General features: G+C 42.8%; 3 protein-coding genes and 1 long non-coding RNA gene across 4 annotated transcripts; 1 reads left to right on the top strand and 3 right to left on the bottom strand.

Moving 5' to 3' along the window:
* Positions 1-2,607: 2,607 nt before the first annotated feature.
* On the bottom strand, positions 2,608-13,009 carry LOC134191526 (uncharacterized). The gene is made up of 8 exons (XM_062660146.1): positions 11,203-13,009; positions 11,144-11,153; positions 10,359-10,528; positions 8,829-8,893; positions 7,306-7,884; positions 6,079-7,242; positions 4,593-6,024; positions 2,608-3,225 (listed from the first exon to the last, which is right to left on the bottom strand). Exons 1-8 carry the CDS (start codon positions 12,852-12,854, stop codon positions 2,862-2,864), a joined length of 5,436 nt encoding a protein of 1,811 aa, XP_062516130.1. The 5' UTR covers positions 12,855-13,009; the 3' UTR covers positions 2,608-2,861.
* Positions 13,010-13,998: 989 nt separating this feature from the next.
* LOC134191183 (class II receptor tyrosine kinase-like) lies at positions 13,999-19,855 on the bottom strand. Its single transcript, XM_062659763.1, has 9 exons — positions 19,686-19,855; positions 19,453-19,552; positions 18,815-19,387; positions 18,469-18,747; positions 18,114-18,416; positions 18,015-18,059; positions 17,845-17,958; positions 16,354-17,788; positions 13,999-14,679 (listed from the first exon to the last, which is right to left on the bottom strand). Exons 2-9 carry the CDS (start codon positions 19,496-19,498, stop codon positions 14,295-14,297), a joined length of 3,180 nt encoding a protein of 1,059 aa, XP_062515747.1. The 5' UTR covers positions 19,499-19,552; positions 19,686-19,855; the 3' UTR covers positions 13,999-14,294.
* A 1,034-nt stretch (positions 19,856-20,889) lies between these two features.
* LOC134190465 (uncharacterized) lies at positions 20,890-21,549 on the bottom strand. The gene is made up of 3 exons (XR_009971635.1): positions 21,460-21,549; positions 21,248-21,377; positions 20,890-21,179 (listed from the first exon to the last, which is right to left on the bottom strand). It is a non-coding gene; the product is annotated as an uncharacterized LOC134190465 (long non-coding RNA).
* Positions 21,550-21,906: 357 nt separating this feature from the next.
* Positions 21,907-25,827, top strand: LOC134190895 (probable peptidyl-tRNA hydrolase). Its single transcript, XM_062659433.1, has 4 exons — positions 21,907-23,040; positions 23,837-23,936; positions 23,998-24,043; positions 25,482-25,827. Exons 1-4 carry the CDS (start codon positions 22,713-22,715, stop codon positions 25,692-25,694), a joined length of 687 nt encoding a protein of 228 aa, XP_062515417.1. The 5' UTR covers positions 21,907-22,712; the 3' UTR covers positions 25,695-25,827.
* Positions 25,828-26,841: the final 1,014 nt, after the last annotated feature.

The raw sequence follows: 26,841 nt of genomic DNA, 5'->3' as shown, positions 1-26,841 counted from the left end.
GTCACAACAGCAAATGCCGCCAATTATCTAAGTGTTGCAATGACGCACGGATGATTAGAGACACGCGTAATACTCTGTCAACAACACAAAATAGCTGTAGACTAGCTGTTCGCAAATTTCGAATAGCAAAATCACGTGCACGTCCATACGTTATTGTGTGCAAAAGATGAGGCAGTATACGTCACGTGACAAAAAGTTGCCGCGTGCGTATCCACGAATAAATTTAATTAAAAATGTAAATGTATAAACAATTTGTTAAGTCCTATTAATATTAAAGTACCTTTCTCAGACCTTCAGATCTCAAAAGGAAAGTGATAATAAAAACTCCTACAATCCGTCTACTTATACTTCAAACGTTTCATATTTAAGTAACTCTAGCAGAGAAATTTGCTGCACCACGTGCTGGCCACTTATTGGCGAGGCACACATCTGCGCAAACTGGTATACGGGAAACAAAGGCATATTGCAGGGCCGAAAGAAGCAGTGTAAAAAGGGCCTAACGCGCGTTAAAGGGTCATAACTTTACCTAATAATAAAATGGTATTTTCTGTCACACAAGCTGTGCAGTTCCCTCTAGGGGCATACAGATTAGATAAACTAACTGTAGCGAGATAGATAGTATAAGAAAGTAAAGTAGTAAAGATAGTAAAAGAAAAGTAGGGCAGATATGGCCTCTGCAGGCTGTCGGCTCTGCCATAGCGGCTGAGTAAACAGTCGTTTGACCCTACTAATTATTTTATTCCAATGATCAACAATAAGCAGTGGTGTAGCCAGGCTCTGAAGACTGGGGGCACAGTTAGCTAGCAAAGTACAGTACACTAGCTGTCATGGTGAATAAAATTTGCATATGAATCCGTTCCCTAGAAAGGCGCTTCACTTTCACCAGCATTGAACCAGCTGCCACACATGCAGTTGAAATATTTATTACATACACATGTGTTTGCATGACTGCACACCGGCGGCGTAGGAAGCGGGGTGGGGTGGCACGGGCTGGGTGGGGTGGCACGGGCTGGGTGGGGTGGGTGCCACGGGCTGGGTGGGGTGGGTGCCACGGGCTGGGTGCCACGGGCTGGGTGCCACGGGCTGGGTGGGGTGGATGCCACGGGCTGGATGCCACGGGCTGGGTGCCACGGGCTGGGTGGGGTGGGTGCCACGGGCTGGGTGGGGTGGGTACCACGGGCTGGGTGGGGTGAGTGCCACGGGCTGGGTGCCACGGGCTGGGTGGGGTGGGTGCCACGGGCTGGGTGGGGTGGGTGCCACGGGCTGGGTGGGGTGGGTGCCACGGGCTGGGTGCCACGGGCTGGGTGGGGTGGGTGCCACGGGCTGGGTGCCACGGGCTGGGTGGGGTGGGTGCCACGGGCTGGGTGGGGTGGGTGCCACGGGCTGGGTGGGGTGGGTGCCACGGGCTGGGTGCCACGGGCTGGGTGGGGTGGGTGGGGTGCCACGGGCTGGGTGGGGTGAGTGGGGTGCCACGGGCTGGGTGGGGTGCCACGGGCTGGGTGGGGTGGGTGGGGTGCCACGGGCTGGGTGGGGTGCCACGGGCTGGGTGGGGTGCCACGGGCTGGGTGGGGTGCCACGGGCTGGGTGGGGTGCCACGGGCTGGGTGGGGTGCCACGGGCTGGGTGGGGTGCCACGGGCTGGGTGGGGTGCCACGGGCTGGGTGGGGAAGGCTGAAGCCCTCTCGCTCAGTGTAGGAATTGAGATTTTCCGTGCCAGTGACTTTTGCAAATCTGTTTACGGTCTGGCAAGCGAAGTAGTTTTTGCTTACTCATGATGACACCCAGGGTACAGCCGCCCCCATGCTCGTGATCATCTTCCTACGCCACTGCTGCATCTAAGCCTCAACTTTCTGGTTTTGTCTCTAGATCTGCAAAAGTGTCAACTGCACGATCTAGATCTATTCATTCAGACAAGACTCTTTCAATGGCCACAATAGCCATGTCATTAGCCTCCCTTGCCCGTGACTGAATATTTTTATGGAAACATGCCCGTACCTGGCCCCCTAACTGCACCACTGAGTCAATAAGTTAACGTCTGACATGCATGTCTATTCGTATCATGTCTGTACACCCAAACAAACACAATGCCTAAGCACTAGATCACCAACTCAGTTGTAGCAATTGAACCAGCAAGTTCGTGCAATGCCAGAGTGAAATACAAGGCAAAGTTTTGGTCGGACATTGTGCTGAAGCAAGAGATTGAAACAACATTTTAAATTTTGGACATTCATTCCTATTTGATTTCAAAAAATTTTCTTGTAATTATTGACATCAACAATTAGCTCAATTTCTTTATTTGTTGCATCATTTACTGTATATAATTTGCTATCAAAATATAAAAATAAAATTTGGCTTGTTTGCTGTTGTTCTTGCTGCATTGTTATTGATCCTGATAACTAGGATTAGAGTAATGACATGAACTGTTAATTAAAGGTTCAATATAGGTTAGAGTAGTGACATGAACTGATCAAGAGATGAGTTCTTGACCAGTCATGTCCAATCAAAAGCAAAATTGTGGTCAGTCATGAACACCAGTTGGTCGGTCATTGACCGATGACCGACCATATTGCAATCTGCAAACAAGCAGCAGCAGGATACTATTTCCAGGCAAATAATACACAGCCTCTGTACCGCCATCGTGTTAGTAAACACTCAATAACTTAAGACAAAATCTACTTAATATTTCCTTCAGATAAAGTCCGGTAACGCACTGAGAAATAACCTTAATTATAAAATGCTAAAATCATGGGTCATTACAGGCTGTCGGCCCTGAGATGTCTAAACTTTACTACAGAGCGTATGTTCAGATGTAAACTATTCAGTGTATAATTGGGTTTCCATTTATAAAACAATATCTGTTGCTTACTGATCAATCAGAGCTTTCAATCGTCTATGTATGTCACCGAAAAGGGGCCTCTCATCGGGTACGTCTTTCCAGCACTCGATCATGATCTCGAATACTGTGTCGTCGCAACACTGGGGACGGTCGAGCAGTTTCCTCACCTTCCCAAGAACTGCGTTCTCTATTACATCTCTGTCGTCCATTTCTTGGTACGGTCGACTTTGAGCTAGAGTCAGTATCTCCCAGCAAGTGACGCCAAATGCCCAGATGTCACTTGCCACTGTGAACTTCCCGTAGAATGTTTCGGGTGCCATCCAACGAATGGGTAGAATAGCTCGGCCAGCTAAACGGTAGTAATTCTTCTCATAGACAGATCGTGTCATTCTAAGAAATCAAATGCAAAAATGAATGCTTGCTGTGTGTGTGTGTGTGTGTGTGTGTGTGTGTGTGTGTGTGTGTGTGTGTGTGTGTGTGTGTGTGTGTGTGTGTGTGTGTGTGTGTGTGAAGCAATAAACACAAACAGCTGCTTATTCAAAGCAGCTTTCTCTAGCAACGGTAACAAATGCACCAAACTGGTAGCAATCAATACACAAATTTGTGCTGCATGATCACTAGCCTATGTACATACAAAGTGATGATCAAACATAAATTGCATTTTCCCGATAACAATACTATCAGTAATCACAAAAATTACGAACATATTGTTCCTAACTGAAGCATTTGGAAATAGAAATACATTCCCGACAACAAGTCATGACATGTCAGCCTACCTGTGCTGAATTACAAAGATTTGCTGTGCTCTTTTGACCAACTTGGAGCACCATATTGACAACTGTAGAGTCGTTGCAACTAGACATACAACTATTGTATCACATACATTTGACTCTTTAATTAATCAATCAAAAAGTCTTTCCAAATCAACAATCCAGGTTTCTTTTGATACAAAATTTGCAGATTTTAGAGGTGAACCAGCACCATTTACAAAAACAATATACCGCACTCGCTTGATTACTACCCCAGAGCTCAAGTAAGCCCCCAGTGCCAATTTGGCTTTTTCTACACCCAATTAGTCCTAAGTGATGCTTTCCACAGTGACTGTTAGCCAGATTTGCACCTGTAGAAATCATGCCAATATTCTTCAACTTGTGCATGCCTGTCGACCTTGGCTTGAAAGTTTGATGATTCAGACACCATTATTTTAGGCAGTCAATGGTGGTGGTTTGAAGATTTACTAAAAGTTTAGTGTAGCAGCACGCTGCTTAAGTTAATTTAATCAATCATTTCAGTTAATTAACAACTTTAGATGTCAATTCTTGAGAAAGACCCATCCCATACTTGACCTTTGACTCTAGGCAGCTGTAAGGGCTGGAGAATAAATCAAGCCGAGTATGGTACAACTATATTTAGAAGCCACTCATGAACAGGTTGCACAAACTGTGTCCCAATTTTTGCTATTTCTTTCTTCAGGGGGTCTGTTCAAAGGGGTAGTTCAAACTCATCCGAGATTTTGGCAAGATCATATTCTGAAGTTTCATATTGATATAATTTAATTAATTAATTAAGTCGTTCAAGAGATATCATATTTACAGACACACAGACACACAGACACACAGACAAACACCTCTGAAAACATTACAATCTTCCTCCACTGTGCTCTTTGGGTTGTAACAACAGCAAATGTAAATCAACAATTGTAAGTATGCTAAATAATCGTAACAGACAGATACAAGTAGTAGATGTCACAGACATACCCAAAATCTGAGATCTTCACCAGATGGTTTTGACCAACAAGGCAATTTCGTGCAGCCAAGTCACGATGTATAAAGAACTTTGACGCCAAGTATGCCATGCCGCATGCTACATCTGCTCCCATACCCAAAAGAGTTTTATACTCGATCTTTTGTTTGCCTTCACCAACCAACTTGTCATCAGTCTGATAACCTTGCAAATACTGCTGTAAGTCGCCATTCTCCATGTATTCGATGACCATAAACCTAGGCTGCATCATGCTACATACACCAATTAGCTGAATGACATTTCGATGTTTCAATGGAGCCATAAATTTCACTTCTCTAATAAATGCATCCTCCATATCCTTGCTGGCTCCTTCTTTTAAATATTTCAAAGCAACGTGCATGTCCTGCACAGAAAGCCCATTGGGTTGACCATCAACAATGTCCTCAGTAAGCACACTCTTGGCGAGTGCTTCGTAAACATCTCCAAACTGACCATTGCCAATAAGCCGCATTTGAACAAACTTCGATAAAGGCATTTCAAGAGGGCCATTCTCCTCAAGTAAAGGAGCAGGATCGGCGTACACAGACTGAAATGGTAAAAGGTAATTTGATGACATCATGGACATATGTGACTCACACTCATTATCGACCATTGAACCCAATTGAAGTATAAAGTGAGGATTCAGCTCTACTTCGTCATACACAACAAAGCTGTTCCTTTCAATATTCATTGAGTGCCGATTGATCTCATCTAGTGATGCATATATTGCCAGATTCGCTACTTTACGATGCCTCAACGTAACACCATTCACCTGATCTTCCAAGTCTATTGACTCATACACTGGTTCTGGACTACAGCCTATGTCATCATATCCCAAACCACTGTCATGCTGAATTCGACCATTCGACACCGACTCTTTAGCTGAATCTTTCCATACTTCAGACTTAGAAGGAAAAAACACAACGGAATCACAAACATATCCGACTCTTTTGGTTGATAAGGTTGATGTCGACCAGACAGGAGATCTGACAGCATCATTCTCCAGTAGTTCTTCACTACTCATGCTTATAGTATTAGGTTGTGCCGCTGGTTCATATAGATCTGCATAAACTGGCATATTCGATAGTTGCTCATTCACTGTTTGCTCAGTTGAATGTTCTAGTGGAGATTCATCTGAAGGTCTTCTCCAAGAACAACTTGATAAAATGTTTCCACTAAAAGATGAAGATGATTTTGATACACGTCGATCATAATGAGAACCAGGTAATGGAACATCATTAGGACAATCAGTTTCAGCATCTTTCTTCTGATCCCTAAGTTCTCGAACATTGTATGTTGCCTGTACATTCTGCCTTCTCAAGAACCAGACAACGGCAGCAACAACAATGAAAATGATAACACCACAGGGTAATGCTACCAAAGGTAACAGGCTCTTTTTATGCTCTTCTATAAACAAACTGTGTCATATTCACAAAAAACAACAACTGACAACACACTTACCACAACGACCCTTTGCAGAGGTACTGTCAGGACACAGCGGACTGGCAATGCTTGGGACTATTGAAGTTGTTAGAAGTGTTGATTCTGTTGAGGTAGAGGTACTGTTAGCAAACAGCGGACTGGCAATGCTTGGGACTATTGAAGTTGTTAGAAGTGTTGATTCTGTTGAGGTAGAGGTACTGTTAGCAAACAGCGGACTGGCAATGCTTGGGACTATTGAAGTTGTTAGAAGTGTTGATTCTGTTGAGGTAGAGGTACTGTTAGCAAACAGCGGACTGGCAATGCTTGGGACTATTGAAGTTGTTAGAAGTGTTGATTCTGTTGAGGTAGAGGTACTGTTAGCAAACAGCGGACTGGCAATGCTTGGGACTATTGAAGTTGTTAGAAGTGTTGATTCTGTTGAGGTTTGAGTTAATGAAGTTGTAGCTGTCACACTAGCATATATCGTAGATGCAGATGTTATAGTTGTATATGTACTTGCAGCCATTGTAGTTGCAGCCATTGCAGTTGCAGTCGTTGTAGCTGCAATTGTTGTAGTTGCAGATGTGATGGTTGCAAATGCTGTTGTTGCAAACCTTTTATTTGCAGCAGAAGATGATGCCATTGAAGTCACCGAAGAGAAGGTTGGACAGTTAACCGATGAACACATAACGGTCCCCTTCAAATTAGACCTTACAGATGATCGTGACGCCCCATTAATAGACGTCATGACGCCCAGTGATGGGAAAACGATCAAAGTTGGCAAAACAGATGTAGAGGTGTCACCAGAAGATAGAGATGAAGTTTGATAAGCAGATTTAGAACTAAGATACATCGAAGTTGAAAAGCCTCCAGAACTGGCCAATGTCCTTGAAGGCTGTAGCAAAGAGCTATTGCAACAAGATATCATGGGTGGCATCAGCACAGTTTTGTTACACCAATCTCTCAATCTCAACGACTTATTTTGACACTTATTTAAAGACGAAGCAATGCATTCAAATTTACCACTAAAATTCGTTGATGAAACTGTTGCAATACACCCATTGTGTAATTCCTCATTTTCACACTTGAGATCTGCTTTGTTAGTCCATTCCTGAATAACCACATTGCTCGCGTGCTCAGCTGTACAGTTCAGGATCAACTCATTTTCCTTTTGCTCCTTACAAAACGACGTGATAATAGCATCTGCACATTATACAAATTGCCAATCATTCTAATATTAACACTAAAATTAAATACACATATTACCTTCTTCGCCTTCAAACTGAACTTCACCAAGAACAATTCTCTTCCCTTTCTCAACATGAAAAACAACCTTGGCAAATCGACTTGAATTTACACATGATGTGGTAACATTGACAGACTCGTTGTGAATTTTCAATAAAGGGTTTCCGTGTCTCTTTGTAGCCACAAGTTTCCAGTCACTTGCCTTGTGACGTTCCTTCAAATAAATGTCTACTCTAGTATATACATACACAGATCCTGCAACAAACTGTTGGCCAAGCGAATTAAAAGCAAACGATCGAAATACGTAGTCCTTCTCAAATTCAAAAGAAATGGTTAAGTTCCTGTCTAATTTAGACGTGTTGCTTGAAAATTTCCAACCAACCCATCCAGTCACTTCACTGCCATTACACGTAATATTTGAATAGCCAAACTTGCCATCAGTTAGTTTTCCACGCTCACACACATGTTCTTCGTTAGTGCTATTTGTACTGCACGTATCATCTGGCAAGCTACAGTGCCTCGGCAAAGTGCCATGTACTACTTTGAATTTCTGCGGTCCTAGAACTCTGTATCTGATTGGATTAATAACCATCCCAAACACTGCAAGCAAAAATACAAAAGTTAGAAAGACCAAACATATAACCAAAGTGTGAAGACATTGATTGATAATTTGAGAATGTAACACATGCAACAGGTACTCATCAATAAACTAAATCAATTCAATAATAGAACTGTGTCACACAGTCTGATAAGTTGCGTCATTACCAGACTAATAAATTTTAACTATACACAGCACTCCAACAGCACAAACCTCTGCCAAGGCAGCTCAATTACCTCCTAATGACATTAATAATTGTTTTCAAGGCAACTATGTGAAAGGCTTCTGTGTTCACATTATCAAGTACACACGTCATTTATATGACCCCAAAACTAATCGATTGTCCCTCTGTCAAAGTTCTATCGCCATGTCAAATTTCATCAATATCCATCCACACAAGGCATCGCGACTTGTCCCGATACCCTGTAAGTCAATATCATTCACAGTACATTGCAACAATCCTACTCAAGTAGAGCTCTGCGATGAAACATGATACTTTCACTCTTCACAAAGATGGTATGAGTGTGCCTAAGTAAACCTGGAAGTTATCTCACATTTCTCTTCAAACAGTTCTAAGGGAAGTCACCCCCTCGAAAAGGACCCTCATTCAGATGAAGAATCCCCACACTAATCAATGGTTCCTCTATTGAAGTTCATTCCATCAAATTTTATCAAAATCCATCCACACATATTTGAGTAATCCTGTTCACAAACAAACAAACAAACAAACAAACAAACAAACTGCTGATACAACATAACCTTCTGATAAAGGTGCAATTTTCAATGGCTGCACAACACAATACAATTCCATCTCAAATTATATGTTAATTAAATAATTTACGTATATATTGTAATTATTATTATTATACACAAATGGACATACAACAAATGTACATACGTCTGTATGCATGCATGCATGTATGCTACTTAGTACTACCATGCTTACCAGAGATCACAACTTCCCAATCAACAGTCTGAACTTTGTGAGTATCTAATTGACGTAGCTGACTACTGACCAAACCATATAAGTTAAAACAGATTACCTGAATCATACCTACTCCAGATTCAAGAGGAATCTCACTTAACAATGTACATCAGGGCCTTAGGAACCGGTCAGGTCCCAGTTTTGGCCAAACCATATTTCAAATTTTGTACTTCTGCCAGTCAACGATTGGCAAAGCTTCCGGTTGAAGGTATAGGTAATTACAGAACTAATATATAGTCTATTTTTGCTGCCTTGATAAAATTAAAGCTTGAAGTGGAAGATCATAGTTGTAGCCACGTCACTGTCGCTGCCTCTCTTGGCGCCCATTCTGCTCTGCCTATTATTAATATTAATTAAGCTAGCAGCGTCACATTCCGCTTAGATCAGGTGATCATGTCAGATGAAAGTTGTTCGATCGACAGTCGTCTTAACAGTAGACTCAGTCAAAGACCTTCAAAGATCTTTGTCTCTGATTCGGATAGTTTGCATTACAGTATTTGTTGCAAATGAAAGTAACAATAGATACCGGTATCAAGCACGGATACAGAATTTTTCGAAAGAGGGAGTCCAGTTGTATCATTAGCCACGCCCCATAACAGCTAAGTCTGTATGTGACCTACAGAACCAGCAAACTCACTTCAATCTGTAGCAGGGTTAAGTTCTTAACATAATTCAGTAGATATAATTATGGGCATATTAGTTTTGAATTGAATGAATTAACCATCCATCAAAACAATAAGGTACGTTCACTTTGGTTACAGTGGCTAACTCGTCTTTTAGAGAATAGAAGCCCTTGATTTATACTGCTATTGCAGTAAGCATGTTTCGAAGAAGAGGGGGTCCGGACCCCAGGACCCTTCCCTCTATCTGCCTTTGGGTATACTGAAAAACTGCTCACTTCCCGAATACCTGTGGACCACATCCTCTCAACGCGATATCCTTGCATCATGTTCTCTTAGCACATGCTCGGCATAACCAATTTCAAAGTGCTTCCTATTGGCCTGTACCCACATTTCCAAACAAGTCATATGGAAAAGACAGTCAACTGCTCCATCTAAATGTAAATAGGACATCTGGGCCTCACAGAAATTTAATCTACTGACAAGCCATTCATACTAGACAAAGTAATTCTGCCAAAATTTATATGCCTATTTCCCTACAAGCCAACAGTACAGGAAAAACGTTGCATTTGAATGAATGAAAGTATTTACTAGTTAGTGAGTGTGGAAGCTACAGTCAAAGGAAAGTCTGGAGTGCTCTATTGTAAAGCCAGACCTGTTTACTATCTGTTAGTTGTAACATCAAACAAATTAGCAGCTACACACGGTCACAACAACTTCTAGGCTGCCATGCAGTCCAACAATACGTAAGAAAAACGATGCCAGCAAACTGCTCAGACACTATCATCTCATAATGCCTTTATTACCATCTCAACAGCGTCAATGATTAATTAGACAAGCACATAGCAGCAGAGAACGAACAACGCAGTACCTGCTTCTGCGAAAATCCAATAGAATAGAGTCCATCGGTGAAGCATACTTCTGGCCACCAGAAAATTTATTCAGACAGGAAGCAACTAGACAGCCGGCACTGACAGGCGACGACGCGTTCTCCTGATGTTGACCAGTCAGCAGACCACACGAGTCTCGTCGGTAATCACACTGAAAGCAGGATTCAGATAATACAGATTCCTCACAACTTGTAACCGACGGTGGACTCTGGTAACATAAAAAGCAAGCTGGCAATCGAATAAACTGCGAATTCTCTTGACGACAGAGCACGACAGAGTCCTTTTACCGACGAACGTGCAGACAGAAACAACAAACGCTTGGCATGACGTTGATATTAGCATGCACATTAAAAGTGACGTCACGTTTGCTTCCTAGGAAGCCTGAATGGAATGAATGTCGAGGATAACATACTACAGTCAATGAATGGTATCTTAGCTGGCACAAAACTTTCGATTGATTTTTTTGAATTACAAAGCTTGTGTGTGTGTGTGTGTGTGTGTGTGTGTGTGTGTGTGTGTGTGTGTGTGTGTGTGTGTGTACATGTGTAGTGAAAAACTGCCCAACAGGTCTCCCCAAATGTTCAAGATTGCAGACAACAGACGATTGGCGTCATTCAAGAATATTTTCTAAGGATATTAATTTTCTGTTTAGGTACAAACTGATATCAAATGCAATTAATTAATAAAGTACAGTACACACAATGTAATATACAATTTAATGTCGATAATTATTAATTCAGGTACTAAATTAAATTGCTCAAATCACATCTTTCCACCTACAGACACCAGATGAGATCGGTTGCAAACTAGGAAGCTCTCAATTACTCCAACATACATTCAGACTTGTACGTCAGACTTCCACAACAAGACCAGTGTTTATGACCGGGATGACGAGGGTGCCCGTGTCCGCAACCGTTATATCCTCCCGGCATCACCGCACCACAACCGCACTTGACATCCTTTCTCCCGTTGGTAGAGCAGAACGTGCAGCAATGCCACGTTCCACTATGTCGTTTCCTCTTCGCCAATACCTTGACAAAGAACGGATTGCCGACAATTGGACGACTATTGATCGTGATGACCAAACGATATTCTCCTGGTTCGTCTGCAACAAATGAAATGCTATATGTACCGTCTTCATTGTCGACTATCGTGCATTGCACTGAAGTTCCGCTCCGACTCTGTAACACAGCATCGACATGATCGCCTCCTTTTGTTCTCTGGGCACCATAATGGTCCCTCGCCACTACAGAAACGGTGCACGATTTCTGGAGCCGAACTTGGATTAGAGTGCCATCCTTGTCTAGTCCGCATTTAGCCGGATCCGTACCGGTACCTTCAACTACACCGAGCGCCTGTCCACACTCGAGCACAGCAATCAAGTCAGTCGGCAAAAACTGAATGTAGTCATCAGACTGTGGCTCAATCGGTAACGTCGACTTGACCAACTCTTCGAGTCGATTCATAAGAGGCCCTTTGATAGACAGCACCTCGATCTCTTCTCCTTCCCGAAGCATCTCAGCAGCAAACCTACAACTAGCCTCAGCATTATTAACAGACTTCTGCAGGAGATCTCTCTGACATTCGAGTATAGACAACTTCTCCTGCTGAATCCGATCGAGATCGCCCAGCAGTGAACTCTTGTGTGCCTGCAGTGTAGTCACCACACCATTGATCGCATCACATATTTCCACTGCTACAGCTGCTGCTCTGTCTCTCAGCCTCTGACTCACCTCCTGTGTCTCATTCAATGCTCCCCTGATGAATTCGACCTGTGAACGCGCCTGGCTGATCAGATGCGTCAGAGATGCAACATGCCGCGTCGACGCGTCGGAGACGGAAGAGTAGCGGTGCCGCCGATGGTCGATCAGTGTACAGTCCCGACATATCAGGCGGTCGCACGAATCACAGAAGAGACCGAGGGCCTCACCCGGATGATGAGAACATGTTGGAGGCGAACAGAGCCTCTTCGACGACTGTCTGGCGCTCAGCTTCGCTTCTTCCAGCGAGAGAATTCGGTGACTTGCCGTTTTGCGCTGTCGCCGATGAGCCTGCTGGCAGAATTCGCACAAAAACGCGAGACAGTCGGAACAGCGGGCGGACGCTGCCGAGCCCTCCGTGCAGAGATTACACGCGATGTGTTGACTGCTCTGCAACGCGACGACATCGATGAGATTGCTGATGAAGAGATTCGTCGGCAGGCCGTGCACTCCGTTGCGCGGGAGCTTCGTTTCCGACTGGCACGTCGGACACTTGATGACCAGACTCGCGTCGCCGTTTGCCGGCTCCAGAACGTCGTCGAGACATTCGCCACAGAACGTGTGAAGGCAAGGAAGAAGTTTGGGGTCGCGAAAGCGGTTAGAACACGCAAAGCAGCGTAGATGCTCGGCGACGTCCGCCATTTTCCTGTCGACTGTGCGACTCGGTGGGTGGGAGTTTGTCCTGCAGTGTAAAATTACAGTCGCTCGGGGGCACATAAATTGTTTATTGTACTACTATTGAATACTCTATTCGACAATTTGTGACTTTAGGCCACTAGAATCAGCATGACATTCGAAGGGTTGTAATTATCTTCTGGCACATGTCACTCATGAGAGAAACAGTTGCACTTGCCTGTCTGTCACCTTTCTGCCTGCCTGTTTGTCTGCGCGTGCGCATTGTCTATTTTTACTTACTCGGCTTCCAATTTACAGTTACCGTTTGGGGCCGATTGTCGTCCTAATCTCTACACGACTAGTATGTTTTATTTCTAATCCTTTTTAATTAAGGGTGCAGGAATATGTGTGAAGTTTTGTGCACGTGACCTGTGAATATGAAGTTACCTTCAATCCACAATTAATTAATAGTTGTGGTTCAAAGGTCACATCATATTCACACATACATGTATATAAGCTGCAAAGGCATAGAAAGAAAACATACTTGGATCAAACATTGCGGATGCATGAGCTGCAGCCACATTCTAGTACTGAAGTGGCATACGTCATAGTCGAAAAACAAGAACTATTGGAAGTGATGAAGTATAGTGGAGTCTTTGATTGTACAGCAAAGGCTAATCCTGCTTGTGATTGGACATTAACTTGCATACCACACATTCCTCTAGTGTGACATGGTCAAATACACACACACACACACACACACACACACACACACACACACACACACACACACACACACACACACACACACACACACACACACACACACACACACACACACACACACACACACACACACACACACACACAGACACACAGACACACACATACACACACACACACACACACACACACACAGATACACACACACACACACACACACACAGACACAGACACAGACACAGACACACACAGACACAGACACAGACAGACACACAGACAGACACACAGACAGACACACAGACACGACACACACACACACACACACACACACACACACACACACACACACACACACACACACAGACACACACTGTACCTATAGCCACATTTTTGAGTTGTACTAATTGTTCTGATTATTAATTTCTTATTCTCCCGACAGCGATCATAGAGCCTGTACGCTCAGATGCCTTTTGAGCCTCACACACCGAGGTCCCTCCCAGCAGACACACCGAGTGTCACAGAGTCACTTGCATCACATAACATTTCTTTCATACACCAAAAACTATCTGTGAATTGCATCAAGCAAAAGACCTTTGTTACTCGCTAAAACTTCTCATTACTCACTTATTGCAATAAACCTTCGCAAAAAAAGTCCGTCCCTGTAATTTTAATTAATATTAATCGAATCTACCTGTTGAATCTAATCACCTGCCCTACAGTAGACTAGGTGCAACAAACTAGAAACTGTGCCAGCCTTCCAGCAGTCCATAAACTGCAATCGAGTCAAGCAAGTGTTTGGACAACGAGCGAGAAAATCAGTTAGGTATAAGACGATTCGCTTCGCTCTTCGACTAACAACCTGAGTCTCTCGCAAATGTCTGTAAACGATGGTCTTAGTTCGGGGGCCTCATTCCAGCAGTCTAGTACCAGCTGAAATGTTGGATCATCGCAGCACGAGGGCCGATCGAGCAGCATTCGGCCCTCGCGACGTACAGCATTTTCAATCACCTGCTTGTCTTCCAGATCGTGGTAGGGCTGCTCTCGTGCCAACGTGAATATTTCCCAGCACGTGACGCCGTATGCCCAGATGTCGCTCATCATGGTGAATTTGCCGTAGAAACATTCCGGCGCCATCCAGCGAATGGGTAGAATGGCTCGACCGGCTAGCCGGTAGTAATTCTTTTCGTACACGGATCGGGTCATTCTGGAAGGCAATCGGATACATGTTAGTATAATAACATAAGGAGAATGACAAAAGCAAACGGTGAAAGAAAATGAAGACAAAGAGAACTGTGTACATTTGCAATAGATCAATGACAGTGACTGAAGGAAGACACAAGCTTGTTGCCGTGAATAAAAAATTCGAGGTGCAAACAAGTCAGACAGACACAAGCAGGCAACAACCTGATGAACAGATAGACAGACAAACAGACACTGCAGTTGGTTTTAGCGTACAGCCTGCGAGCTTGCTTGTTTGTTTCACAGTTTAGTGTGAGTGTACTAGTTTCAATGTATGAAATATATGTAAGACAGCCAGACAGACCGACAGACCGACTGACAGACAGACAGACCGACAGACAGACAGACAGACAGACAGACAGACAGACAGAAAGGCAGGCAGTCTAATTCACAAGTAATTAGAGAGAAAATCAAGCAGCTTGGACATCATTTTAGCAACAATAGTTTGAAACTTTATTCAATAGCTATTGTTTAGTTGTTGTACTGAGGGGCCACTAGCTGGGTCCCATATAGACTCGCAGTTTTATGTTAGCTTTGTTTTAGTGTTAGTGATGTTGTACTAGACTTGATGATGTATTCCATAGAGAACTAAGACAGACAGACAGACAGACAGACAGACAGACAGACAAATAGACAGACAGACAGACCAAACATTTCAGTTTTTGATGCTTGCATTGGAACATCGTAAGATCTTACTATTTCACTGGCTCACCCTTGGAATCAAAGAGCAGCAGAGCAAGATGGGTTTGCAGCAAAAGCCAGAGAAGAATTGAAAGAGAAAAAGTTTAAGGACAAGATACCAGGAGGACATGCAAAAACACCATTCCCTTAGTACTGGAATACTTTGGAGTTTTAGGGCTCAGAAGCTCACAAGTATCTCCGTCAACTGTGAGAAATCGGTTGAAGAATTTGGTAAGAAAAGCGAAGGCCAGTTCAAGAATTATAGGCGGTGGTGCTTATCAATTGCTCTGCAATCATGTAACGCTAAAGTTTTGTCAAAGAAGATTAGCCGTCAAGTAAAGAACATTGACTGTATTAGAGATGCTTATTCACTACGATTTTGTTTCCGTTAATGCAACTTGTGTAACTCGACCCATGGGTTGAGAACTCACTATTTAGCTGTGGTGCTTTTTACTGATATTCACTGTACGGTAGTATTGATGCTTAAACTAAACGACAGACAGACAGACAGACAGACAGACAGACAGACAGAATAGCAGGCAGACAAACAGTCAGACAGACATACAGATAAACAGTCAGACAGACAAACCGACAAAAAGACAGACAGACAAAGAGACAGAAAGACAAACAGACAGACAAATGGACAGACAAACAGACAAAAAGACAGACAGACAGACAAACAGATGGACAGACAGAAAGACATACAGAAAGACAAACAAACAGTCAGGCAGACGAACAGACAATCTGACAAAAAGACAGACAGACAAAGAGACAGAGAGACAAACAGACAGACAAATGGACAAACAAACAGACGAAAAGACAGACAGACAGACAAACAGATGGACAGACAGAAAAACAGACAGACAGAAAAACAGACAGACAGATAACAGAGAGAAAACAACACGTCAAACCGCTGAACAAAATACATCCACCACCAAATACGCAACAGACCACTGACCCGAAATCCGCTATCTTGACAATATGGTTCTGGCCGACCAAACAATTCCGAGTAGCCAGATCGCGATGTATAAAAAACTTGGACGCGAGATACTCCATTCCCGACGCGACATCAGCCGCCATGCTGACCAGCACATCGTACGACATTAATTGCTTTCCCTCCTCCAACAATTGCTCATCAAGCTCAAACTGCTGTAAATACTGATTGAGATCACCGTTCTCCATGTATTCGATCACCATAAACTTTGGCTGCACCATGCTGCATACGCCGAGAAGACGAACGACGTGCTGATGCCGAAGATGCGCCATAAATTTCACTTCCTTATTGAAAGCCTCTTCCATGTCCTTGGTGGCTCCTGCTCTTAGGCATTTCAGAGCAACGGGAATGTCCTTCACGCACAAACCGTTCAGTTGACCGTCGATGACATGCTCCACTAGGATGCTCTTCGCAAAGGCTTGAAAAACGTCTCCAAATTGTCCCTGACCGATTCGTCGGTGTTGAGAGAACTTCTCGGGAAGCATTTCTGGGGGGCCGTCCGATTGTAGGAGAGGAGCCGGATCTGCATACACGGATAGGTAAGGAAGAATGCCGTCGTGTGATGTGGACGATACGGATGCCGATTCACTGAACGAGAGAATGAACTCGGGACTGAGATCTTCGTCCATCTCGATGACACTCTGTCGAGCTGCGACCTCGGAGTGGTGGTTGATTTCGTTCACGGAAGCGTAGATGGCGAGATCGGCTACCTGACGATGTATGAGAGACGGATCCTCGATGATCGATTGTTGGGGAACTCGTTCGTAGACGTGGTTGGGAGACACATCGTGATCATGACCCAACCCGCTGTCACGCGAACTATTACGTGGCGTCATGCATTCGTTGGACGGCTGACGACTCCTCGTCGAATCCGTAACAATAGCCGGCTCCGAATACACGACCGAATCACTCACCGTCTGACAATTCAGTAGCTGCGATTTGGCCAACTTTGGTGGCATACTGGCTTGACGATTTCGCACGATCTGTAAGTCTGTCAGTCCATTAATTGGCAACGTCTTCGACCTCGAATACACCACTTCTTCCGCCTCTGCATAGTCGGGAGATTCATTAACTTGCTGTTCGGGAAATCTATAAAAGGAGACCTGCGGCGGCATCAGAGAACCATGACCATTATGACTATTCGTCGTTCCATTTACGCATCCAGTTTCCGGAGATAGAGAGTATTGTGTCATGTCGGAAGGTGTATCGTAAGCGTGATCGCTCGCAACGTCTTTCTTGTATCGAATTCCAGCTACAGCGCTGTCACTATGCGGTCGACGATGTCGCCAAAATATGTAGATGATGATGCACACAACAACCATGATGACAAGCAGAATAACGAAAGCAATTCCAGCAATTACTCCACCTCCGAGACCTCCATCGCTACCAGATTTGCCACCTGCCACAGATTCAAATCATTATATGACAAATTAAGATAAACTCTGGAATTCTAACCAGAAGACGTATTAGAAGAATGGGCGAGCGTCGTTGTAAAATCCGACGTCGGAGTACTACTAAACGATTGGGTTGAACGTCTCAAAAATGACGAGCCCATCGATGTCGTTGACCCTACAAAACACGATCACACGATTACCCGGAATATAACAAATTACACGTATCCATGCCTGATGCAATGCTACGTGTTTTTGAAGATGGCGGCGTCACGGGAACTGCAAAACAGAAAAGTTCATGACTTAGTAATGTGCCTCGTGTTGGTGTCATACCGTCGCCAATTGACAGTGTCATATCCTGACTGAGAAACTCCTGCGATTGGTCTTTGTAATAGCATCTGTACGTCCCACCATCTGTCTGCGTGACGTTGAGAAACTTCAGCGTTGCCCACGAAACCGTACCGTTCTTGAAATGAGATACATTGCGTTTGTCTGAATCGACTACAAGTACGAACGTGTCTGTAGCCGTGTTCCTTTTCTCGAAGGTAATCGAACCGGTAAATGATGCACTGTGACAACTCAACATTGCCGTGGACCCAATGCCGGCCATTTGCTTCAGCGTGTTGGCATATATGCCTACATACAAACGATCAGACAAATGCAGGAGCAACACTACGACGACGCGTACCTGCCACAAGGACGGATACGTCTTCCTGCTTAGATTCACAATCACCATTATTTCCATATACCGTGCATGTGTACCTCCCTGCATCTTTAAATTTGATACGTTCCTTCGTGATCGTGCAGTTGTAACGATCGTCTGCTGTCCTCGTAATCTGGCAGTCGATTTTCCCGCTGGAGTGTTCTATCGATATGTTGTCCTTGTTGCTAAGACAATACAATACGACTCTCCATCCTGCAATATTAGTGTTACGTGTTTGTAACATTGAAAACTCAACCGTAATCGCTACGGAACAAGATACCAACAGAAACAATATGAGTGGTTGATATTAATGCTGACAATCTTATCATACCCGATTCACCCTTGAACTGCATCTCGCCAAAGATAAGACGCTTTTCAGTACTCGGATATTGAAACTCTAACAGGGCAATACGACCTGCTTTACAGTTCTTCAACATGAACATGTCATTATGGACCCCGATGTCACTTTGATTTGGTGGCACGTGTATTTCTTTGTTTACCATAGTTGTATTGTCTTCTTTCAACAGGCTAATACCAATATTTGAATATATGTTAGTAGTGGTACCATCAATGAACTTTTGACTGAGACTATTGACGGTAACTGATTGGATCATGATGTCCTCCTGAAATGTAAAATAGATAGATAAAGGCTCCGGGTGGTTCTTGATACGCCAAGAAACCCATCTGCTGTCATCAGCAGCAACATTAGAGGAGGGTAAGTCAGTCAATCCGAATTGCCCATCAGTCAACTTTCCTTGTCCATCCTTCAGGTAGCCATCTGACTTGCTACCATTGTATACGTTATCCACTAGCGTGTATTTATAAGTTACCAGTTCTTTATCCGTTCTAAAGCTGCTCGGCTCGCGGACATTGTAGCTAAGCGGCGTCAACACATCAGCAACAACTGTCACACAGACAACAACGCCGACGTCTCGATCACGTGACAACAAAACACACAACAACACTCACCTAGCGAACTGCTGATCAAGGCGACAACGAGCAAACAAAACCGCATCCCTTCGAGCGAGAGGAAATCGAAGACGAGGAGAGCGCGCGGCTTCGGGAAAACCTGCAGAAATTAGGCGAGTGAGACTACAGAGGAGGCAATCACGATTATGATGAGACGACACAGACACGTACGAAGCCTAACGATTCTACCGCGACCGCCTAGTACATCCGGAAACCGCCCAACAATGTCTGACCTGATGATGTGGCTACTGACAGACCGGGGTCCGCGCAGAGCCGACGCTTGATGAGCGTGCTTCTGATCTTGTTGATCGAATAGCTGATAGTCTACGCCGAAATGCTCGCTTAGGTTCTCAGAATCGTGCGAGACGAATGAACAACGTCACCATTGTGTCTTCCGGAAGTACACAAGTTACGTAAATATCCGGGTACGAGACGTGAAGCCCGGGTATGTACATGATACACTGCACGTGTTGTGGTCTAGTGCACGTGTACATGTAAAAGTTAAATTATACGAACCGGTTACTTTTCCAGCTTCGTTGTGCGTACGCTTGTGGTTGGGTGCTGCAATAAACTTCAAATGCAAGAAACTCAAGAACTCAAATCCATCGTAACGGATTGTCTACCATCCAATGTAGAACATCCGAACTAATATAAACAAGCCTAGAAAGATAGAGAGTATAATTAATTTGACCCCATCAATGTCAAACAATGCAGATCTACTGAATTCGTTTTCATAACGCACGCTAAGTAATCCATGTACTGTGGTTATTGCAGCATAGCATCCCCGCCTTGACAACTGGAAACCTAAAGCACCACATCCGGGGTCAAACAGATGCTGAGATGGTAATAGTACAAAAATGTAAATCTTGTCTAAAAAGATAGCAATAAAACTGAAATATAAATCTAGTCTAAAAAAGGTAGTAATAAAACTAAAATGTAAATCTAGTCTAAAAATAGTAGGGTAGGTGTTCCTAATTGTGGACACTCCCCGGTAATTTGAGTTACAAACACTCTTTCTCTAGTAACCTGCAACGGAGAGAGAGGAAAACATGTTCGATGTACGCACCAATGTTTAGTAAGCTTTGGAACAATACCTGTACGACTACAATTACACAACGTCTGCTAGCGCACTAGCAAACTATACGGACAACGTCTGTGAACAGCTCAACGGGGGTGTATCCTAATTGTGGACATGTTTTTCTCCGCCACAGAAAGCGACTGGGTCTGAGTAACAGCTGGACTAGATACCTGAATGGTTGCCGCACAAGCTGGTATTTTGGGCCGCAATCAAAACCATGTTCTGTGGTGTATCACGACGATTCCCCTGCGAAACAGTTAGCACGTACAACGTTTCTCCCATATCGACCACAAATTCGAGGTACACGAATCGTTCTTTTATTGGATCATGAAAGTGCCCTGACGTTAGTTAAGCAATTATCGAGTACTTTAGTAAAGTTTTGAGCCTATAGTTACGTTGACTCTAGCGTGCTAAAGAAGCGCACTATGTGCATGGAGCGAACGTCTAATTCCAGTTCAGTAAACACCTGAATATCTTCACTCATACTAGATCTAGACATCAGTAATCCACTGACAATCTAGCTGTTTTCACTGCAACTACATCTGGCCACAATAGGGTATGAAATGAGAACGAACAAAGAAGGTGGAATGTCAATATCAGCGACATTAATAATCCAGTCAGAATTTGACTGTCTTCACTGCTACTAGATCTGGCAACAATAAGACACAAAATGAAAACCTGCAAACTCACCTAGGATAGATGGAAGGTCAAAACTACCTTGTCTGATATCAATAATCAGCTCTACCAGCAACGCAAAAGATGCTAGAACCACAGTTTACAGTTGAGACGTTTATCTAAACATGATTGATCGTCTCCTGCATTGCGTCGTAAACAGAACATTTGGTTTCTGCAAAATTTGAAAGGCACGACGCCATTTTACACAGAGGTGATACACCACAGAACAAGGTTTTGATTGCGGCCCAAAATACCAGCTTGTGAGGCAACCATTCAGGTATCTAGTCCAGCTGTTACTCAGGCTCAGTCGCTTTCTATAACGGAGAAAACAATGTCCACAATTAGGATACACCCCACGTGCAAGCTGTTTACAGACGTTATCCCGTATATTTTGCTAGTGCGCTAGCTGACGTTGTGCGATTGTAGTCGTACAGGTACCGTTCCGAAGCCTAGACATTGGTGCGTGTATCGGACATGTTTCACTGTCTCTTCGTGCAGGCTACCAGAGAAAACAGCGATTGTAACCCAAATTACCGGGGAGTGTCCACAATTAGGTAAGTACAGTGTACTTACAACTACCCTAATAAAACTAAAATATAAATCTATTCTAAAAAAGATGGTAATAAAACTAAAATGTAAATCTAGTCTAAAAAGATGGTAATAAAACTAAAATATAAATCTATTCTAAAAAGATGGTAATAAAACTAAAATATAAATCTATTCTAAAAAAGATGGTAATAAAACTAAAATATAAATCTAGTCTAAAAAGATGGTAATAAAAGTAAAATGTAAATCTAGTCTAAAAAGATGGTAATAAAAGTAAAATGTAAATCTAGTCTAAAAAAGATGGTAATAAAAGTAAAATATAAATCTAGTCTAAAAAGATGGTAATAAAAGTAAAATGTAAATCTAGTCTAAAAAAGATGGTAATAAAAGTAAAATGTAAATCTAGTCTAAAAAGATGGTAATAAAAGTAAAATGTAAATCTAGTCTAAAAAGATGGTAATAAAAGTAAAATGTAAATCTAGTCTAAAAAGATGGTAATAAAAGTAAAATGTAAATCTAGTCTAAAAAAGATGGTAATAAAAGTAAAATATAAATCTAGTCTAAAAAGATGGTAATAAAAGTAAAATGTAAATCTAGTCTACAAAAGATGGTAATAAAACTAAAATGTAAATCTAGTCTAAAAAAGATAGTAATAAAACTAAAATGTAAATCTAGTTTAAAAATGGTAATAAAACTGAAATGTAAACTTAGTCTAGAACAGATGTTAGAAGAACAAAAAATGTAAATCTAGTTTTAGTTTGAGATCTGGAATGAGCAATTGACAAGCCGCTAATCTACCACAAAGTTTGTTGGTCTTCTCCTTCATGAGGGAGAGATGACCGGCTGTACGTTCGAGTGCTTAACACCCGTATGTGGAAGTCCAAAATTACCATGTGAACGAAACACCCGTATGTTCGATTTTCACTGTGTTACGCAACATCAGGTCAACTGAAATGACATAATGATACGTCTAAATCGGAGACTATCTATTCATACCTCTTACATTGCGGCAAAGAAAGCCATAAGACGGCTCCTGCGAGAAGGCGGTATGGACAAACACGACATCACGTGTCTGGTCGTAGGACTCGGAAACTACGGCAAAGAGCGTACGCGACATAGTGCGGGAAGGCTTGTCGTCGACAGCTTGGCCGCCTCGTTAGATTTAGAATGGGAAAGAAGGAGGGAAATTCTCGGTCACGTGGCTGAGTTGACAACAGATGACAAGAGACTTTTACTTCTCAAACCGAGACTGTATATGAACGAGAACGGAAAGAGTGTGGCAAAAGCGGGTGAGGATTGGATGAAATTAACGATTGCATTGCATTTGGTTTATGCACTAAAATTAATTTTAATTTAATTTTTTATTTTTATTTTTATTTTAATATTTAATTTCATGTGTTTGTGTATTTGTGATATCCACAATTTAAATACACAGGTAGGTTGCTGGCTCGTCTAAGGCGTTGCCGTGTAGGGTCAGTTGGTCTCTGCTTGTCCAGTTGTGCATGTGAAATGTGGTGTGTGTGTGTGTGTGTGTGTGTGTGTGTGTGTGTGTGTGTGTGTGTGTGTCTGTCTGTCTGTCTGTCTGTCTGTCTGTCTGTCTGTCTGTCTGTGTGCATGCGTGCATGTGTGTGTGTGTAAAGTATGCGTCTACCTTATCATAGCCGCATCTTTCTATAACCTTGCTAGACACGCCCATTCCAAGACTAACTTTTCTACAGTTCTCACATACCTGTCAATGTCACTACCCTAATAGCTGGACACTTGTGTGGGACCATGCTTGTGAAATTTGCCAATCAATTTATTTGTACAATCATCAAGGCTATACATGCCATTAATGAGAGAAAAAATTTACATGCAGGACTTAATATCTTCTTTCAGTGTATGCACTGACTTGCAGATCTGGCTTCAGGCAATAGTTTGGCATGACGTAGTTTTAAACTCTGTTGTTCTCGGCACAGTATTCACTAATTATCTGGGCACATCTGGTCACAATATTTGAATTTGCCGATTTCATCAAACATTCATGTTGTTCTATTGAATTTATGTTTCCTTGTTCATGAGGCCATGAATATTGCTGTTTTGCAGTTAAACATTTTGGTGTTCTTCCTGACGATGTCTTCTTGGTGCATGATGACTTGGAATTACCTTTGGGGAAGTGTGATATCAAGATGGGCGGTAGTGCAAGGTCGGTGTTCTTTAGCTAAATTTTAATCTTGTGCAGTAAACGGTGCTGTCTCTGTCACTAGAGGACACAATGGGGTTCGATCTACAATGACACACCTTCAGTCAGATGTAAGTATAATAGTATATATAGAACTATTGAGTACGAGCAATTGTTTGGTATGTAGTAACTAGACGATATGAAGCTGATGAAGATAAGGCAGTTAGTTGGTAGTGATTTCTTTTACTGTCTTTCATCCTACAGCGTAATGAATGGGGTGTGTATTATCGGTATGTTCAATGTGTGTGTGTGTGTGTGTGTGTGTGTGTGTGTGTGTGTGTGTGTGTGTGTGTGTGTGTGTGTGTGTGTGTGTGTGTGTGTGTGTGCGTGTGCACGTGTGTGTGCACGTGTGTGTGTGTGTGTGTGTGTGTGTGTGTGTGTGTGTGTGTGTGTGTGTGTGTGTGTGTGTGTGTGCAGGTTGGCATGGTTGAATATCCCTTTTCTGTTTGTCACAACACACATTGAGATGTATTTGGACTATGACAGACGTTCTATTTTCAACTACAGACTACACACAGGCCTCTAAGTAGCGACTAAATTAGTCGCCATGGCCACTAAATATTCAGATGGCGACTAATCACAAACAGTTAGTCGCCAGTGGCTAGTAGGTATTAAACCCAGCTATAAGGTTCAGTCTATTGTAAGAGAGAAGTAGAAGCCCTTTCACAGTTAAATTATTGCAGGGTTTGTGCGTCGTGTAGCCATACACTGTATGAATACGCTTCACACATTGTGCGAGGTTGGTCTGGTCAAACGGGACAAGGTGCTCAATACATCCGCGTCGGCACTGCTTCTGTCTTGGAGTCATGAAATGTGGCATCGCAGACTACTTCGTTTGTCCTGAAAAGCGGCATGTCCAACGTAGGACTTTCTCAATACAGTCAATACAGTCTCTATTATGCTGGTTCTGCCTATCGCAAGTGCTGAATGTGAACGCCTTCTCTGTGCAAAATAGGATTAATCAAACAGTCATAGCTCTTTGTCTACGGAGACTGTCGAAGACCTTATCAGGACTTCGTGGGATAACCATAGCATTAAATCCTTCCGGCCAGAATCAGTGGCCAAATTGTGGACTTCAAGCGGTGAACGAAGAGGGTCATACACCTCATGGCCAACAAACTTTAGTTGTTATTTATGTTGTAGCTGATCTTGTCGACCATAGGGGACATTCATTTTAAAGTTTCAATTTCAAATTCTGACTGAATGTGATGCAGGTGTGTATCATTTGAAGTGTGTCTCTGTGTATATCTCAGACTCTGTGTGTATGCCCACACTCGTGCCAGACAGTGTTAGAAACCAATTTTCATGTCATCGTTATGACACTTGGGCCAATGGCTACAATTGGCTACTAAATTTTCATCTTGTCGACTAAAGTGTTTCTCTTACTGGTCAATGGCTAGCAAAGCTGTAAATGTAAACTTAGAGGCCTGACATATTCCTTTCAGTATAACTACATAGCATAGTTCCTATGTTTATTGGTGATATTACGCCATTATTGATCTCTTACAGAAAATGGGTCGACTGAGATTTGGAATTGGACGTCCTATACTCAAGCAGCATGTGACTAGCTATGTATTAAGTGAGTTTGACGACACTGAATTGTCACTAGTTCAAGCAACCGTTCAGACGTCCGTAGAATTATTGATAATGAAATTTGCTCATTTTATACCACAACTGAAAGACAGCATTCATGACGATGAACACAGAAGAGAACAGAAATAACATGTAGTATGTATGTATGTACAGACAGGCCATTGACAGGAGCAATGCCTGAATGCTGTATTTATATTTAACTTAAGACAGAATGTGTATATGAAATTGATCACACTATTTGCTGGTACCGTGGCCACTCACATGTACGATTCCTAGTATTCACAACGTCGTCTAAGGATCTTGTATATCACAAAGTTGACTAGGTAGGTATGGACAGATGTGTGTTACAATCAAAGCTCTCAGCACCAACCATCTCTACTGTAAGGCATGGTATTAACCATTGACAGTTCTTCTGTAATGTGGCATGTGTGCCTTTGTAAGCAACAAAATGACTAGAGTGAAGGACATCTGAGTAGGCATACGAAGCCCTGTCTGTTTTGTTTGTCTGTCTGTCTGTCTGTCAACCTGTCTGTCTTAGTTCCGTATTGACTGCATCATCAAACTAGTACTAACACTAAAACATAGCTGAACATAAAACTACAAGTCTATGGGACCTAGCTAGTGCCCGCTCAATACAATATATCTCTGTCTGTCTGTCTGTCTGTCTGTCTATCTGTCTGTGAAAATGCAACAGCAGAGTGATTTTGCGGAAGCTGTCAAGGCTTTCTGTGCGCTCATTAGGAGATGACAGTGTTTTGGGAGTAGATAGAGACATTCAGTGTTTTACTCATTAGCAATAGTCTCGGACTACAAGTAGAACATTTCATTTTAACAATAACTGTTTGTAGTAGTGAAGATTGTTGACAATAAACTTGATTCTGTCTGTCTGTCTGTCTGTCTGTCTATCTGTCTGTCAAAAAACATCTATTGGTAAACATCAACGCTATTACAGTCAACGCTAAATCACTATCTATGAGTCCAAGAAAAATGACCCAAAGGGTCATGAAATGAAAGCTTAACGTACACTCTGGTAACTGTAAAAACTGTCTGTCTGTCTGTCTATCTGTCTGTTTGCCTCTGTTTTAATCCATTACGTCTGAACTGATGAACAGGTTAATGGACTGAGGTAGATTTTTACTTTAAATTGAAGATTTGCTTGCTGTGTGTCTTTTAAAGTTTAAAATCAATCAAACAATCTATGTCTGTCTGTCTGTCAGTCTATTATAATGCGTGCCACATATTATACTTACACATGCCTTATGCACCAAAAGCATTT

This window comes from Corticium candelabrum, chromosome 15 (genome assembly GCF_963422355.1).
Source record: "Corticium candelabrum chromosome 15, ooCorCand1.1, whole genome shotgun sequence".
Classification (NCBI taxonomy): Eukaryota; Metazoa; Porifera; class Homoscleromorpha; order Homosclerophorida; family Plakinidae; genus Corticium; species Corticium candelabrum.
This window is presented reverse-complemented; position numbering and strand designations above follow the sequence as displayed.